This window comes from Populus alba, chromosome 6 (assembly GCF_005239225.2).
Source record: "Populus alba chromosome 6, ASM523922v2, whole genome shotgun sequence".
Lineage (NCBI taxonomy): Eukaryota > Viridiplantae > Streptophyta > Magnoliopsida > Malpighiales > Salicaceae > Populus > Populus alba.
In genome coordinates this window covers 14,693,047-14,710,816 of record NC_133289.1, presented here as the reverse complement: position 1 = coordinate 14,710,816, position 17,770 = coordinate 14,693,047, and the positions used below count along the sequence as shown (strand labels likewise).

General features: G+C 34.3%; 1 protein-coding gene and 1 long non-coding RNA gene across 2 annotated transcripts; one reads left to right on the top strand and one right to left on the bottom strand.

Annotated features, from left to right (window-relative positions):
* Window positions 1–12,952: 12,952 nt before the first annotated feature.
* On the bottom strand, window positions 12,953–15,383 carry LOC118052558 (SNW/SKI-interacting protein A-like). Its single transcript, XM_073410070.1, is given in 5 exon segments — window positions 12,953–14,620; window positions 14,622–14,687; window positions 14,689–14,742; window positions 14,744–15,055; window positions 15,224–15,383. Coding segments are annotated over 4 exon segments (1,839 nt in total). The 5' UTR covers window positions 15,011–15,055; window positions 15,224–15,383; the 3' UTR covers window positions 12,953–13,168.
* Window positions 15,384–16,761: 1,378 nt separating this feature from the next.
* LOC118052559 (uncharacterized) lies at window positions 16,762–17,733 on the top strand. The gene is made up of 3 exons (XR_004688208.2): window positions 16,762–16,809; window positions 16,917–16,988; window positions 17,360–17,733. It is a non-coding gene; the product is annotated as an uncharacterized lncRNA (long non-coding RNA).
* Window positions 17,734–17,770: the final 37 nt, after the last annotated feature.

Below are 17,770 nucleotides of genomic sequence, written 5' to 3'. Positions count from 1 at the left end.
TAATTAAATATTTTTTTTTTCAATTTTATTTTCCAACAATTTTTTTTTCAATTTTATTATTCAATATTAGGTTGTTTGAAAATTAGATTTTGTAATTTTTTTTCAGTTTGCTTTTTGTAGAATTATCCCGATTTGAGAAAGATACGATCTCGTGATCCTATCATATTGAATTGTGCAGTAGTTACCAGCTTGAAGTTATATTTCTATTAGAATTCCTTTGTAATTGTAATACTATATAAGCAGTATGTACATAGAACATTGTGCATAAGAAAATAAGCATTATTCTCAATATCACTTATTTTGAATATTCTTATAAGCCACAACTACATACCTATACTGAGAGGATCTCTTTTAACTTCTCTCATCCACAAAGACATGGTTAGTTATTAGCTATGATGGATTGGATATAATAGCTCTCTAGCAATACTACAAAGTTACTCTTCTTTTAATGACTAGGCATTAGTAATAGAAAAGAGCCATGTTGATGCACTCATTCATGACTTAGGGCATCACAACACTAATCCCTACCTACCCTCAAGCTCCTAGCAAAACTTGAGGTTTTTTTTAGTGGCCTAGATTTCTGTAATTTTTTCCCTCCTATCTTCTAACATATTTATAAAGTCATTAGAGATGGCCTTTGAAAATGAACAGTGACGACTCAAAATCTAATTATAAAGAAAGGTAAATTATGTAAGGTTTTCATTATAGCTTTAAACATAGATTATTGTGGATTAGAATAGTGAAATTTACTTGGATATGGTGTGTAATTAAGAGAACCATGGAGGGTGTTTTAGTATTTTTCACATTGTTTTTCCTATTTTTTATTTGAAAAAGCTGTTAACGTGTGTTCTACACGCTCCACCAAATGAGTGGCACCCATGCCTTTAAGGAGGCGCGTGAGACGCCTCTCGGTGGCCAAATCTAGCCATGTGCCATCTAGATAGATGCACAAAAGTATCCTCTTTCACATCGTATGGCGCGTGTAGAGATATCATGGTTGGATTGTCGCTGGTGATTGATTGTTTATGTTTTTTCTTTCTTTTCTCTCTCCTAACAACTAAATTACACAATTATCCTCTATTTGTTTGTTGTTTGCTTGGGACTGGCAATACGCTAGACCTAAGGTTCTTGGGTCTAGCAACCATGTTTGGTCTTAGACTTAGGCATCGGTCTAACATGGTTGCCAAGGCCAAGTGCGGGTCTACCAACGTTCCAGACCTAGGCGCGGGTTTGGGATGGCCCTGTACCCGTGGCTCTTGAGTCTAGCAGCCTTGCCTGTAACGACCTGGATTTTTCAAAGCCAAAATTGATAGATTTTTTTTTTAATACTTCTTGCAATGACATTTTATGCATTAATAATTATGTTCCTTCCTTGTCATGGCATTATAGGGATATAGTTCTCGTAAAACAACATTCTCATACAATAGATACCTAATATACATGTCCATAATTTATATTTTTATACTTGTACATTTACATTATATCATATTGGCATACTCGTGTGTTTGCATTCTTGTTCTAATCTCGTTATCAACACGAGTTTATAATCGATAATCTTACACAATTAGTACTTTTTTTCATTCGATCCTTATGTGATTTCACAAGATAACATCTTCATAAAAGAAAATACAACATAATTGTATTCATAGCATTGTGCCTACGTGTTCGCACATCCTCATTCGTGCTCCATTACAATTTCCATTACAAGTCCTTAGAAAAGTATCGAATGACAAATATTCAACATAACAACTAAGTCATACTATTACATAGTACCTTTCAAAATATGTGAACATGTGGAACGAGCTTTTCTATGCACCTTGATTGTGTGATGTCCCTATTAAAAAACAACATGGATACAAGAATTGTAAATAATCTAACATAATAATAAGCATTTAAAAGTACATTGTCGTTGCTTTTCATTATTAACTTAGATCGGGAAGATCCCTTCTTAAACTTCTTATATATATTGTATATCTCTTACTATTTTGTTAATTGTACTTTTCTCACTCACACACCCCAACCTCTCCATGAGGTTGTGGGGTCGAAGTTTAACATCAATTGGGTTTAAATACTTCACCTTAACCTGGTCATCCACCTTGGATACTTATAGCCATAGCTAATTGCGAGATTTAAATTCGGCCATTTGTCTCGGATGCCATTAACAAAAACTAATCATGAAATCAACCTTCGTTATTCCTATAAATACCATTAACCAAAACTATTATATATATATATATATATATATATATATAATCAATTCAACCATCCACTATGGATGTTATTAGCCAAAACAAATCATCAAATGCAACCCGGTCATTCATCATGGATGCTATTAGCCGAAACTAATCATCAATCACAACTCGGTCATCCATCTTAGATGTCATTAGCCATAGCTGATCAAACATTTGTCACTGTCATCCATCTCGGATGTTATTAGCCGAAACTGATCAACATTCACAATCTAGTCATCCATCTCGGATGCTGATTAATACTTAAAAGTGTATTTTTATCAAGGTTTTATATTATCATTTTGCACTTGAAGTATCAATAAACTCCTTAACTAAAGCATGCTTTATAATAAATATATATAATAATATAAGATACTTTTAATTCATGGTAAATGTTCATCTTAATTGCAGGCTTATGACATAAATGAAAGGATTGATTGATGAGTTTAAATATTAAAATTGAAAGGACAAAGAGAGAGTCAAACTTAGAAAAGAGATGTTGGTGTAGTCCAAACTAGAACACTATTTGGTAATTGGGTCATATTTGGAGCTGTAGATCTCGGATTTAAGTCTGCTTTATATGAATGGAAAGGTAAGACATAGGCCTACAACTTTCATGTGGAGTCTAAGATTTAAAAAGGCTGTTTTCAAGGCCAAATTATAGCAACAACGAAGAAGTCTGAATTTGTCCTACAACCCAGACACTGTTTAGTGTTCAGTTTATATCTTGAGTTCTACAAGTTCAAATGACCTCAATTTTTTTTCCTGGAAAGATAAGACAATTTCCTAGAATTTTCATGAGTACAGATGGTTTCAATTATAATGTTAGCAATGACGTTTTGTTCAGACAAGAAGATAAGTATTTTCACCAAGTCAAGAGCTGGCCACTCACTCAACAATTAGTCATCAAATCAACAGTTTCAAATTTTGGCCTATAAAAGGAGACATTTGTCATGTATTTAGGCATCTCGGTTGTTCAGATTAAGATCATGCTCTTTATTTCTTTCTTTATATTTTTGTAATGTTTAAGTTTTATTTCATGTTATCTTTTTCTTAATCTCTTATTTATACCTTTTATTTTCTTTACTATACTTATGTTCTTATGTTGTTTATTTATGTTTATCTTTTTCATTATGTTTAGCTAAGTTTATTATGTCAAGGTGAAAAGGTTTTCACTAATGGTGTTAGAATATGTATAATATAAACTCAACATGGACTTTAATATTTATATCCAAGAAAGTTTGTTATTAACATGTCTTATCTTTTTATCTTACTAATTCTTAATACCTTGCTTGTTAAATGATTAATTTAGATTTGTGTTGTATAACACTTGGTATAACAAATGCTTGGCACTTTCATAGCCAATCGTATGGTATAACCTACACATGTGCTAAGAAAGGAACTTGATTTGTTGTTAACATAAGTTGGCATTATGAATTCCTGATAATATTTAAAAGTTTGGTGTTATTTAAATAAGATAATTAATATGATAATGTTAAAAATATATAATGAATTATTAAGGATAAATCATCCGATTGGAACCTTGTTTGTGTGTGGTTTCCAGTTGATTAATAAAAAGAGTTTATACTATACTTATTTTTAATACTATTAGTGGATCCTCTAACCTTGACAATTATTTTATCCTTATTTAATCTTCACATTAATCTTACATCATCATCATCATTTATAATTTATATAGTTAACCTCCTTGTGGTTCGACCCCGGTATTACCAGTTTTTTTATTACTTAGACACTCTTGCACTTGGGAGAAAACATCAATTTTTTAGTCATGTTAGATGCCAATAGCTGAATGATTAGTACTTAAAAGTGTATATTTATCAAGGTTTTATATCATCATTTTGCACTTAAAGTATCAATAACTCCTTAACTAAAGCATGTTTTATAATAACAAGTCTAATACTATAAAATGCCCTAATATATCGTAAATGTTCATCTTAAATGCAGGCCTATCACATAAATCAAAGGATTGATTGATGAATTCAACTACTGAAATTTGTGAAGATAAAGAGATGGTGAAACTTAGAAAAGAGATGTTGGTGCAGTCAGAACTGGAACACTGTTTGGTAATTGGGTCATATCTCGAGTTCTAGATGTCCAAATGACCTCAAAGTTTTACACAGATTCAATAACACATAGGCCTATAACTTTCATGTTTTCATTAAGATCTAAGAAGGCCGTTTTCAAGTTCAAATTATAGCAACAACAAAGAAGTCCGAATCTGTTTTGCAGCCCGAACACTATTCAGTGTTTGGCCCATATCTGGAGTTCTGTAAGTCCAAATGACCTCCATTTTTTTTTCCTGGAAATCCGAGTCCATTTCCTACAACTTTCATGTCTTCCAGTGGACCCAGTTCGGATGGTAACATTTTTGTTTTATTCAGACAAGAAGATAAGGATTTTCACCAAGTTAAAAGTTGGCCACCTACTCAACAATTAGTCATCAAATCAATAATTTTGAATTTTGGCCTATAAAAGGAGGCATTTGCCATGCGTTTGGGGGCTTGGTTGTTCATATCAAGTTCATGCTCTTTATTTCTCTCTTTATTTTTTATTTTTTTTGTAATTCTTAAGTTTTGCTTTCATTAATATCTTGTTTATGTTTTTCATTTTCTTTCCTTTTCTTAGTTAACTTGTATCTTATTTATGTTCTTGTTTTGTTTATTTATGTTTCTCTTCTTTATTATGTTTAGCTAAGTTTATTATATCAAGGTGAAAAAGTTACACTAATGGTGTAAGAACAAGTATGGTGTAAACTCAACATGGACCTTAATGTTTAATATTAACATGTCTTATCTTTTTATCTTACAAATTCTTAATACCTTGCTTGTTAAATGGTTAATCTAGATTTGTGTTGTATAATACTTGGTACAACAAATGTTTGGCACTCTCATAGCCCAACCGTATGGTATTACCTACACCTGGGCTATGAAAGGAACTTGATTTGTTGTTAACATCAGTTAACATCATGAATTCCTGACAATATTTAAAAGTTTGGTGTTATGTAAATAAGATAATTAATATGATCATGTTAATAATTTATAATGAGCTATTAATGAGAAATTATCCGATTGGAACCTTCTTTGTGTGTGGTTTCCAATTGAATAATAAGAGTTTATACTATACTTGTTTGAAATACCATTAGTGGATCCTCTAACCTTGACATTTGTTTTTATCATTGTTTAATCCTTACATTAATCTTTCATCTCAAAGTTCTCATTAATTTCTTCATCTTCATCTTCTTTTATTATTATTATTATTATTATTATTATTATTTACATTCTGTTTATATTCTGTTTTATATTATATAATATATGTCTTTGATCTTTTCATAAACTCAGTATATAGGTTGGAAACTTGTGACCCGATCTTTTAGATCATTCTCAGGTATAACAACGCCACGTACTGAGTATTATTACTTTTACTATTACTATTACTATTACTGTTGTTATTATTGTTGTTGTTGTCTTGTTATTTATAATTTATACAATTAACATCTCTGTGGTTCGACCCTGGTCTTGCCGGGTTATTTATTACTTCGACACTCCTGCACTTGGGAGAAGACATCAATCTTTTGGTCGTGTCACTGAAGCTAATCATCATTTATCCTGGCCATCCACTTAGGATGTTGTTAGTTGAAGCTAATCAATCAATTGTCCCGAACATCCATTCGGATGCCATTAGTCGAAGCTAATCAAACATTTATCTTATTCATCCATTCAGATGCCATTAGCCGAAGCTGATAATCATTTATCCCGGTCATCCACTTAGGATGCCATTAGCTGAAGCTAATCAATTAATTGTCCTAGTCATCCATCTCGGATGCCATTAGCTTAAACTGATCAACAATCACAACTCGAGCATCCATCTCGAATGCCATTAGCCGAAGCTAATCATCATTTATCCCGGTCATCTACTTAGGATGCCATTAACCAAAGCTAATCAATCAATTGTCTTGATCATCCATTTGGATGCCATTAGCCGAAGCTGATCACCATTTATCTTGATCATCCACTTAGAATGCCATTAGCCGAAGCTAATCAACATTTATCTTGGTCATCCACTTAGGATGCCATTAACCGAAGTTAATCAATCAATTGTCCCGTTCATCCATTTACCAAAGCTAATCAAACATTTGTCTCGGTCATCTATTTGGATTCTATTAGCCGAAGCTAATAAGACTCATTTATCTTGGTCATCCACTTAGGATGACATTAGCCAAAGCTAATTATTAACCATCAAACGTTCTAGAGGCGGTTTATGAGATCACTATAACATGGTAATATCCTTTTGAATTGCTCATTCAAACGATTCATAATAATTTGACATTCACTGTAACATAATAGTAGACCCTTCGTGATACTTGTATAGATGACCCGTGATAGTTTAACATTTAGTAAACACGATAACAGATCCTTTGTAATACACAAACAAACATTCCATAACAGTTTAGCATTTAGTATAACACAACAGTACACCTTTTGTATTACTCATCCAACCATTCATAATATAGTACAACAATAGATCCTTAGTAATACTCATACAACCATTCATGATAATTAACATTCAGTATAATATAACGGTAGATCCTTTGTAATACTCATACAACCATTCATCCTAATTACATTTAATATAATACTACGATAGATCCGTTGTAATACTCATACAACCATTCGTCACAATTACATTCAATAAAATACAACCGTAGATACTTCATAATACTCATACAACCATTCATCATAATTACGTTATATAAAATACAACATTAGATCCTTTATAATACTCATATAACTATTCATCACAATTACATTCAATAAAATACAACAATAGATCCTTCGTAATACTCATATAACCATTCGTTAGTAGCCCAAATTCATTATAGCACAATCAACATCTTATAGTTCATTTAATATTCATCGCAACGCAATAATAAATCCACCTTAAACAAGTCATTTCAGAACATTAATATTTTCATCATCGTCTCAACATTCTTCAAGAACTCGATCAACATTTCATAGTCATTTCGATAATGATCAAGAATTCAATCAGACAATTCATTGTTGTTTCATCTTTCATCAAGGATTCAATAATATATCATCATAAGTAAATCATTTCAAAACATAAACATCATATGAGAAGGTGGTGGAAAACACCTACCCATTCCACCTACGGTTTGTCCTTGTCTTGACAATAGTTCGATTCCAACAGCATCACCTAAGACATCAGTGCCACAATTTGTTATATTTGCATCCTTAAATCACATTCCTCACCATACTTATTTCAAGAATCCATATGTTCATATTCAAGTGTTTCACATATTATACCATCATATAATAAAATTGTTGCAAGCATTTGAGTCAGTTATGCTTGGGAGGCCTATTGTAGAAATCGACAGGGAAAACTGACACGCTACAGACTAGACAGTTCGACAACGAAAACTAGTTTGCCGCAGGCTACGTAATTCGACATCAAAAACTGGTTTGCTGTTGGCGCCATAATTTCAACAGCAAATGCTAATTCGCTGCAAATAACTCCATATCAGCAGCGAGTCACAAATTCTTTGCAGACAATATAATTTCGGCAGTAAATCACAATTTCGTTGTAAAACACATAATTCGTCAACTCAATTTCGACAGCGAATTTCAAATTCGTTACAGACCATACAACTTCGACAGCGAACCCCAAATTTGCTATAAGAGACACAATTAGGCAGTGGTTGTTAATTCGCTGCAGACCATACAACTTCGGCAGTGAATCCCAAATTCACTGTAGAACACACAATTTGATAAGGAATGTTAATTCACTGCAAACAACTCAATTTCAATAGCAAATTTGAAATTCGTTGCAGACCATATAACTTCGGTAGCGAACCCCAAATTTGTTGCAGAACACATAATTCAGCATCGAATGTTAATTCGGTATAAACAACTCAATTTCGGCTGCGAATTTCAAATTCAACGTAGACTATACAACTTCGATAACGAATCCCAAATTCGCTGTAGAACGCACAATTCGGCAGCAAATGTTAATTCGTTACAAACAACTCAATTTCAACAGCGAATTGCAAATTCGCTGTAGACAATTCAACTTCGGTAGCGAATCCCAAATTCACTATAGAACACACAATTCGGCAGTGAATGTTAATTCGCTGCAAACAACTCGATTTCAACAAAAAATTGCTACAAACAATTCAACTTCAACATCGAATCTCAAATTCACCGCAGAACACACAATTCGGCTGCGAATTTGAAATTCACTGCAAAACATGCACTTTCGATAGCAAATCACAAATTCACTTTAGACAATGCAATTTCAATAACAAATGATGATTCACTGCGGACAACATGATTCGGCAACAAAACTGTTTTGCTGCAGGCAACACCATTCTATAACGAAACTAATTCGTTCTAACAACATAATTCAACAATGAAAATTCCTTCATTGCAGATAACACAAATCGGCAGCGAAACTAATTTGTTGTAGAGCACTTGATTGGGTAGTAAAACTAATTCGCTATAGACCACTTAATTCAACAGCAAAAGTAATTCGCTGCATATAACCTAACTCTGCACGTAACATCATCTTAACATATTATTATACAATTTCATCAAACACAAACAAAAATTTATGTCATTAACACCAATATAGTTCTAGTTTTGGTTTCAACAAGGTCTAATGTTCCAATGACTACACAATTATGTACATAACCCTTTCTAACACAAGTTCTTCTATCATACATGCAAGAATTAATATAATAACACCATTATGGATTCTGTTTTAGTTCAAGTATGTCCTTAAGGGTTCAACAAGATCATGATTTCTACATTTCTTCATCTCATTCCCCTTAGATCTTCCATTTAATTATTTCCAAAACTATGAGTGCATGAACACTAAACCTTCTACTTTGGGGTTTTCATCCCCTCCCTGTTTTGAAATCGTGAGGCAGCAACCAGCCAAGGAAAAATACTTCTCTTACCTCATGTTTTTGACAACCTTAGAGCAAGTTTTGGTGACATGGTTCTTTCCTCAATCTTGGTTTTTCCTTCTCTTCCATCTCTGTTATACAATAGGTCTGTCACGCTCCCTCTCCTCTCATGGTTTCAGTCATCAACATAACTCCCTAGCTTTCTTCTTCTTCAAACACTCAATGCAGGGGACATGCAGCTGGTGAAGAGGGTGGTTGTTATAGTCAAAGCTGCTTGCCGGTTATGTGGAAGGGGCTTGAACTCTTTCTCCTTCCATGGCTTCGACCACTTCTGTCTTTTCATTGGTCTCCTTTCTTCTCCAACATTCAAAGCTGGTGCATGCAGCTGTTGTAGGTAGATTTTTAAGGAGAGGAAGAAGGTAAGAACATGCAGCCTGTTTTGAAAAGAGTGTCCATTTCTCTATCCTTATTGCATTTATACCCCTTTTAAATGCAAATGGGTGTTTGGATGTTGGACTAAGATTGTCCGTATCCCCCTTTTGGGTTATCCTTGGGTTGGTTTCCATTCTCATTCTCCCATAGAATAGGCTGGTCCAACAATAATTTTGTTAGGTTTGACAGTGTTGCTGTTGATTTAGAAATCAGCAGCCATAGAGTGCGTCGTTGCTGATTCAGAAATTTGCAGCCAAAATCTTTGTTGCTGTCAATTTTGAAATCAACAGCCAAGTATTGTGTCGTTGTCGATTCAGAAATTAGCAGCAAAAATTGTCACCGTCGATTCAGAAATCAACAGCAAAACTATGTCGTTGCTGATTCAGAAATCGGCAGCCAAAAACTTTGCTATTGCTGATCCAGAAATCGACAGCGCCGGTAGAGTTGCTTTAGCTTATCTTTTTTTTTTTTTTGGTGCTTACATTGTCAAACCCAGCTAGTAGCCAAATTGCTTAGAATTATTTATAAATGAATAAATTTGAATATTTATCATATTAACCTTTTTTATCAAATAATAATTGATTTATTTAATTTTTAAAACACATAATATAGTTTATAATTGCTCTTAATTAAAAATTAGGGACATAATTGAATTATATGCCACATGATTATATAAATTAATAATAAATAAATTAGTTTTTGATTCATGGAAAGAGTTGAAACATGAACTACTATCATGCTCTAAACAACAACCAAAAAAAAAAAAATTTGATACTATTAATTTTTTGTTTAAAATAGTAAAAACAACTTAAGACAGTAGCAAAAAGTAACATATAAGAAAATTAATAAAGATTTTAATTTATTCTGATAAGTTTTGAAGTAAAATAATTATTTTCAAATTTTAATGTTTATTATTTTTAAATAATTTCTGAATTTGGATTTTTATTTAAGATACTTCAAGGATATTTTAAAAGTTTTTTTTTATAAAATATATAAAAAAAAACATTCAAAATATTAATTAAGATTTTTATTTAGAATACTTCAAGTTTTATAAAATATATAAAAAAACTTATACAAAAAATTAATTAAGATTTCTATTTAGGATACTTCAAGGATAGTTTAAAATGTTTTTTTATATATAAAAATAAAAATATTAAATATGATTTCTGTTTATGATATTTTAAGAAAGATTTAAATGTTTTTTTATAAATACAAAAATTATAAAAAAAAAAAAAATTAATCATGGCTACCAGACCCAAGGTGCTTAAAACATTCTTTATAATCTTAATATTTTTTTTTTACATTTTAAAAAATGATATTGACCCGCTGCAAAGCGCATATTAATATACTAGTATGATATGGAATTAGGTTATTCAGTGTTTGTAGTAGTTAATCAAATGATATATATATATATATATATATATATATATATATATATATATATATATATATATTTAAAAGAGTGTTTGAGAGTATTGTTGTGGTTGTTTTTCAAAGTATTTTTTGCTCATAAATACTTCAAGATAATGCTCGTTTTTTTTTAAATTATTTTTAATATCAGCTTATCAAAACGATCCTAAAATATATAAAAAATAATTTTAAGCAAAAATAAATTTTGAATTTTAACAAACCTTTGTTTGGACCGCACTCCCAAATGAGAACTTAGTCCAAGAAGTACAAAATCGATTCTAGATGTCCAATGCAAAACAATCCCTATTGAAGAATTTAGAGACCTTTTAAATTCAAAAAATAAAAGTGTTTTTTCTTGTTTTTATATGATTATCACTCTAAGAATTGAGATATATATGTTTGGAAAATAAAAGAAAAATAAACTTTTTATTTTAATGATTCAAGGGATATTTATACTCCATGAACCTTATTATTTTAGTGAAGTGGAGGAATCAGAGAATCATTGAGCATTAATGAGATGAAAATATGGTAAATCCTTGAAAAACCTTTCATACATCTATGGATGTAGAGAAATGATTATTTTTTACATGAATAAATCATGTTAATAATTTTAAGATATAATCTTATGATTTTAGCATGGATCTTCAAGATTAATTAAGTGTGATGCATAGTCAAACCTAGAGGAGATAAGTTTGGCAACTTGCTTGATTTACAATGTCTTGAACTAAGTCTATTATTGAATTTAAGTATATTGAGTAATAACTTACTAAACTTATTATACTTTAAGCCTTAAACCCAAATATAATGATTAATGGTACTTTTAAGCTATTTCAAAACATAAAAATATTTGAGTATAAAATACTGAATTATAAAAAAAAATGTTTTTTATTTATCAAACAACATCTTTCTTCTGATGAAGAGATACGTTATATACAAGCAAATAAGGAAGACAACAACACAAACCAAGCACCATATTCCTTAATTTGAAAGTTTAGGTTCCACGCAAAAAGATAAACTCAGATTTTCTGAAACAAAACTATCAGATAGAAATGCTCAATATAAAAGCTAAACAGCTGCTTTCAAATTTATGATATCTTTATCTTGTTGCCCATAATCATTTCCCACTTCCTGTGACCCGAGATAAATGAATAAAACAAAGAAGAAAAAAAAAGGCAAGAGGGAACAAACAAGGAAATATGAAACACAACAAAAGCCAAAACATCACCATGAACGTCCAATGCTTCTGATTATACCATTGGGATGGAGTTATTGTCCTTGTGAAGAAAGAAATAATTAACTGATTATCCCATGCCTGCACCCTTTGCTTGAGGTTTATAAATTGCTGGGTTGTTTGTCCTCTATACAAACGAGCAGGTCTATGGTCTCGTGAAGACAGAATTAACTGGTGAAAGCTACAAACTGAAAGAATCAAACCAATAAAAACAAGGATTTTACTCAATTTGAAGTGGGTGCACCTCCTCTTAAAAAGAGCTTCGCTGTCAAAACAATGCTGTTGGAGCTTTTGATGTCTGGTTAATGATGTATAAATATCAATAATCATCTCGCAGCACGTTCTTCGCCAATGAATTGCACCATCTTGTCAATCCAGTCCCAAGGCTGTTACAGTTTCTTCTTAGGTGAGCTGCAAGTCATCTGCAGGAACTTCGCAGCTGTTTCATCACTCGGATAACTCGCAGTGGCGAGATATATGTGCACATGCAAGTCTTGGCTTCACCCTGTCAAGAGCTGTCGATTAATAAACACTCTTTAACAGTACAGTCTAGTCTCAGCCAAATAATTCTGTATCTGCATGCTGATAATTGTTCCAAAATGACCAAGTCGAAAGAAAACGAATGGGCAGGGCACTTCGATTACAAAACCAAAATAGGCAAACCTAGAAACACCACAGCAAACAAATGAAAAGTAATTGCGGACCAACTAAGAGCACACCCATGAGAGGGATGGAATTATTTCAAATCCTGGAGAAACTTTAAACATAGTAGTACATCGGCAGAAGCTACATCAGGGGTGGCATCAACTAAAAAGAAGCTTAAAAAAAAACATTACATCATTGAAAAACGGTGGGAAAACAAAGGGAAACAAGCCATGTGTTCACACAGCATGTCACCTTAAATAGAACTACAAAGCAAGACACCTATCGCCCCCTCTCAAATCCAATACGAGTTCTACCAGAGCCTCCATCATGGCCATCTCGTGTTGAAGATCCTCCACTAGCTCTCATTGTGCCACCAGAACCAACTTTGTCCATGGCTTTCTTACCCTTCTTCACTTCAGTCAAAAACTGATCCAGACCAAATGGATCAGCTTCTTCTTCTTCATCCTTCTCAAACTCAACTGGCCTGTCCCGTGGGCCTGTCCTCTGTGAAGTACCAGCAAATTCCTTGTCAGGTTTGAATCGTTCCGTCTTCATTATCTTATCTATTTGCTCATCTGCACCTCCATACATATCAGCATCCGCATTCTTCTTTGGCTGATATAGAGTTGAAAGTGTGGGCTGAGCTGTGAAAAGGCCTTTGTCGTACACGTTGTATTGATCATCAGCAGCAAAACCAGAATCCATTCCTTTCTCTTGGTTGAACAACCTTTGATCATATGCAACTTCTCCCCCTTTTCCAGCTCCAGTAGAGGCCATACCAAGAGCAACCTTCTCACTGATGTCACGATCTCTATCTCTTGTGATCTTGCTCTTCTTACCCATTGCAGCATCTTTTGCTTCCAGTCTTCTTTCTCTCTCCCTTTCTCGACGGCGCTCCTCACGAATTTTCTCACGCCGCAGCCTCTCTTCCCTCTCTTCCCTTGTCTCCTTTGGGGCATCCCTCTCCCTTTCCTTCACGTGTTCATATTCCCCTCTCATGTCAACATCATCCATTGCACCCCTCTCTAATGGAACTGGAGCAGAAGGAGGGGGTGCTGCACCGGTTCTCTCAGAACGTGCTTTCTGAGCTAATGCCCGTAACTCCTGCTCTTTCCTTTCCTTCTCCTTCATCATCATCTCCTTTTGAACCTTGGATCTCATAGCAACAGCTTCTCTAGCCTTCTGCTCGGCAACATAAAGGGCCTCTGACAGCTTAGCAAAATTATCATTAATCTGAACATCCTGCAGGCCTCTTCCATCAGCAGCCAGACGCTTATCAAGAGGAATTGTGTAACCCTTAGGATTCTTCCAATTCGAGATACAAGGCGGGATTTTCCAATCCTGCTGATCTTTCACAGTCACAGGTCGAGGCGGCGAGTGCATAACCGGCACAGGTGGTGATCCCGAAGCCTTAGGAACCCTCTTATGCTTGAACTTAGGTGGCTCAAGTGGGTCCACAGGCATTTCCACCATTCTAATAATCCTCTCTTTGGCACCAGAGTTAAACGCTGCTGACTGCTGAGAAGGCTTATACTTAATATACTTTGAATCCGAAGATTGTTTGGGCACATTCTTTGGCTGAGCTGCGCTCAACCTGACATTCACAATTTTTTCAAGCGCAGCTTTTGTTTCCAGTGTGGTCTCCTCAATCTCTTTCTGCAATTCCTCACCCTCACCCTCATCCTCACCCTCATCTCCCTCTTCCTCACTCTTCAACAGCTTTGGAATCAAAATCCTTATGTTGCGAATACACAATCTTCTTGGCATTCTCATTCTGTTTCACAATTGCATCATAAGCAAACATTCCCATGAGCATCAACAGTCAACGCCAAAATCTTCGAACCAGGTTTTTGCAGATTTACTCCTACCCATATCAAGCGGGTATTGAGCAACATGAATCTCAGGAAATGCACCCCCATCACCAAAATCTTCAACTTTCCTGGGAACAAAACCCTTACGCTGCAAGTAAGGAGGTACGGGGTTATGCTTAATTGCAGCAGAAGCAGATTGTTCAGCCTCAGATGAACTAAACCTCTGCTTGAACCACGGATCATTGGAATGATCATAGTAAGTTGTGGTAGTGGATTTAACCGGAGGCAGTAATTCCTTTAAAGCCGCCATGATAATTGCAGCCTCCTAGAGGAAGATAAAACCCTAACCCTAACCCTAAATCGTCCATTAAAAAAAGTGAAAGAAATCAATCAGTTCACCTACGTAATCAAATCTTAATTAAGAACTAATTAATATAACAAAAAAATAAGAATAAACTTCATCAAATAAAAATAGATTCTTAATAGCCTAAACAGGGGAAAAAAGGAAGAAAAATCAACCTACTTACTCGAATATGTCTCTGCTGAAGCTTTTTCAGAAGAAATATTTCAAAAAATAGAGATATGATTTAGGGATTCGACAACAAATATGAGAGAGAGAGAGAGAGAGAGAGAGAGAGAGAGAGGCGGCTGGTGATAAAAAACACGATCAGATAATTTGAAAGCTGAGAGAGGAGCAAGAGGAAATATGATGGGTCGTTTTTATTGGGCTTGCTTTACTCGGGTCGGTGCTCCAGAATCCGTCAGGACTCGGACTCGAGACCTGGCTAGTCAATAAGAGCCACGTTGATGACTACGTCGGATGACCAATACGATCTTACCACTTATATACGTCAGGGACAAATATGTCAATTAAATAGTCAAATTAGACCTATATTTGTAATTTGATAGTTTGGTGGAGGCACCGTTTGGCAGCTCGCGCAAATCAGCTGCTCTTTCACAGGAGTCATTGCTCACTCCCTCCTCTTCTACTCAAATCAAACGCAAACTCAAAGGCGTCTTCTCTTTCTACTAGACGACCTAAAAAGACAAAAAACCCTCCGTTACAAAGGCATACAAATATTATTAATGGCGGTCGCGGAGAGCTCGAGAGAGACGACAGCAGGAACGCTGCGAAATGCGTTTGGCAATGTGCTCTCTTTCTTCATTCTCCTCTTGATTGGAGTTCTGGCGTTCTCGATTCGCAAATCAGCTGCTCTTTCACAGGAGTCGTTGCTCACTCCCTCCTCTTCTACTCAAATCAAACGCAAACTCAAAGGCGTCTTCTCTTTCTACTAGACGACCTAAAAAGACAAAAAAACCCTCCGTTACAAAGGCACACAAATATTATTAATGGTGGTCGCGGAGAGCTCGAGAGAGACGACAGCAGGAACGCTGCGAAATGCGTTTGGCAATGTGCTCTCTTTCTTCATTCTCCTCTTGATTGGAGTTCTGGCGTTCTCGATTCGCCTTTTCTCTGTCAGTTCACTCCTCTAACCCTCTGCTTCTAGATCCGATCTTTATAATTGCCATTTCTGGTATAATTTTGTGTTTACCCGTTTGGTTTCTGAGGAAGTAGAGGAAAATTCAATTAAACTGGTTTATTGATCGACTTTTTTAAATTTGAATTCGCTGTCTTTTTCCATTTGGAAAGCAAAGGAAAAGATATGAGATTTTTCTTTGCCTTAAAAAAAGAAAAAAATATTTCTTTTTCTTCTGAAACTAAAGCGAGAAGGTTGACATGGCCTGGCCTGTCCAGGTAATTTTTCTGATTGTATGATTTGAGCCTTTTTTTTTTTTTGTTAAAAAAAAAGCTTTGGTATTATTGGAAGTAGAGTTGATTTGTGTGTTTTGTTAGCTGTTGCAGTTTTGTAAACTTGTGGATTGATTTTCAGGTAATAAAGTATGAGAGTGCTATTCACGAGTTCGATCCGTATTTCAATTACAGAGTCACCCAGGTTCGATTTTCCTCACGATAGTTCTTGAAATCCTTTCTTTTATTTTTTTATACAAATTTGTACAGAGTATGAGAAATTTAAGTGTTGTGTGTTTTAGTTTTGACAAAAAGAATGGGGTTTATGACTTTCGGAGTTGGTTTGATGATTGAACCTGGTAAGCGCAGATAATTCTCACGCTGGAAAGTTGTTGGTTAGCTGTTCTTTTTGCTAGGTTTTTTGTATGGGAACTTAAATTGCCTGTTTTTGTATATTTCACTTAAGGTATCCTCTTGGTCGTGTGATTGATGGAACTGTTTACCCTGGGGTGACCTTGACAGCAGGCACACTTTGGTGGTGAGTACCTTGTAGGTAATCATAAGAAATACATTCATTAGTTTCTGGCGTAAATTTGCAATGCTACTTTTCTGTGCTTGTTGCTGTTTGCAGTTTCCGTGAATTATTAACATTTGCAATGGCATGTATTACTGAGTCCTATATTGTCTAATTTTTTGAGTCATTACTCTCCGGTGTCATGTTATTGAATTCCTTGAACTTTCCATTGTCTATCGAGTCTGTTTGTGTATTCACTGCACCAATTTTCTCTGCATTTGCTTCATGGGCGACTTACTTTTGACCAAGGTTTTGTATAGTGACTCAATTCTTGTCTCTACTGATGTAGATTGTAGCTGGTTTTGCTGATGACATTCAATTGTTTATCTTAATAGGAAGTTAAGGGTACTGGTGCAGGACTGACAGCAGCTATTCTTTTGGCCATGGTAAATTATATAACAGGTATTCATAACTTTATGGTTTCCTTGTAATATTGTATCTATATTTTTTGAACAGCAGCAATGAGGCATTACTTTTTGATATGAGTTTGTCGCAATATTATAAAAAACTATTTCACCTAGTTTCTAATAATTTGTATGTCTTCTTCCAATTGGTATGCCTGGTTCACAATTCCCTTTGTCTTTTTTGTTTTGTCTTTTGTATTCTGATCAGTTGATGAATGGAGATCATTGTAAATAAAAATGTTATTGTTGTTTTTTTTAGAGGATACAACGTTTGACAAATTTGAAAGAAAAATGTTCAACTTTTAACGCATGCTTTTAAAGTCTGTATAGTTGGGTTGGCCC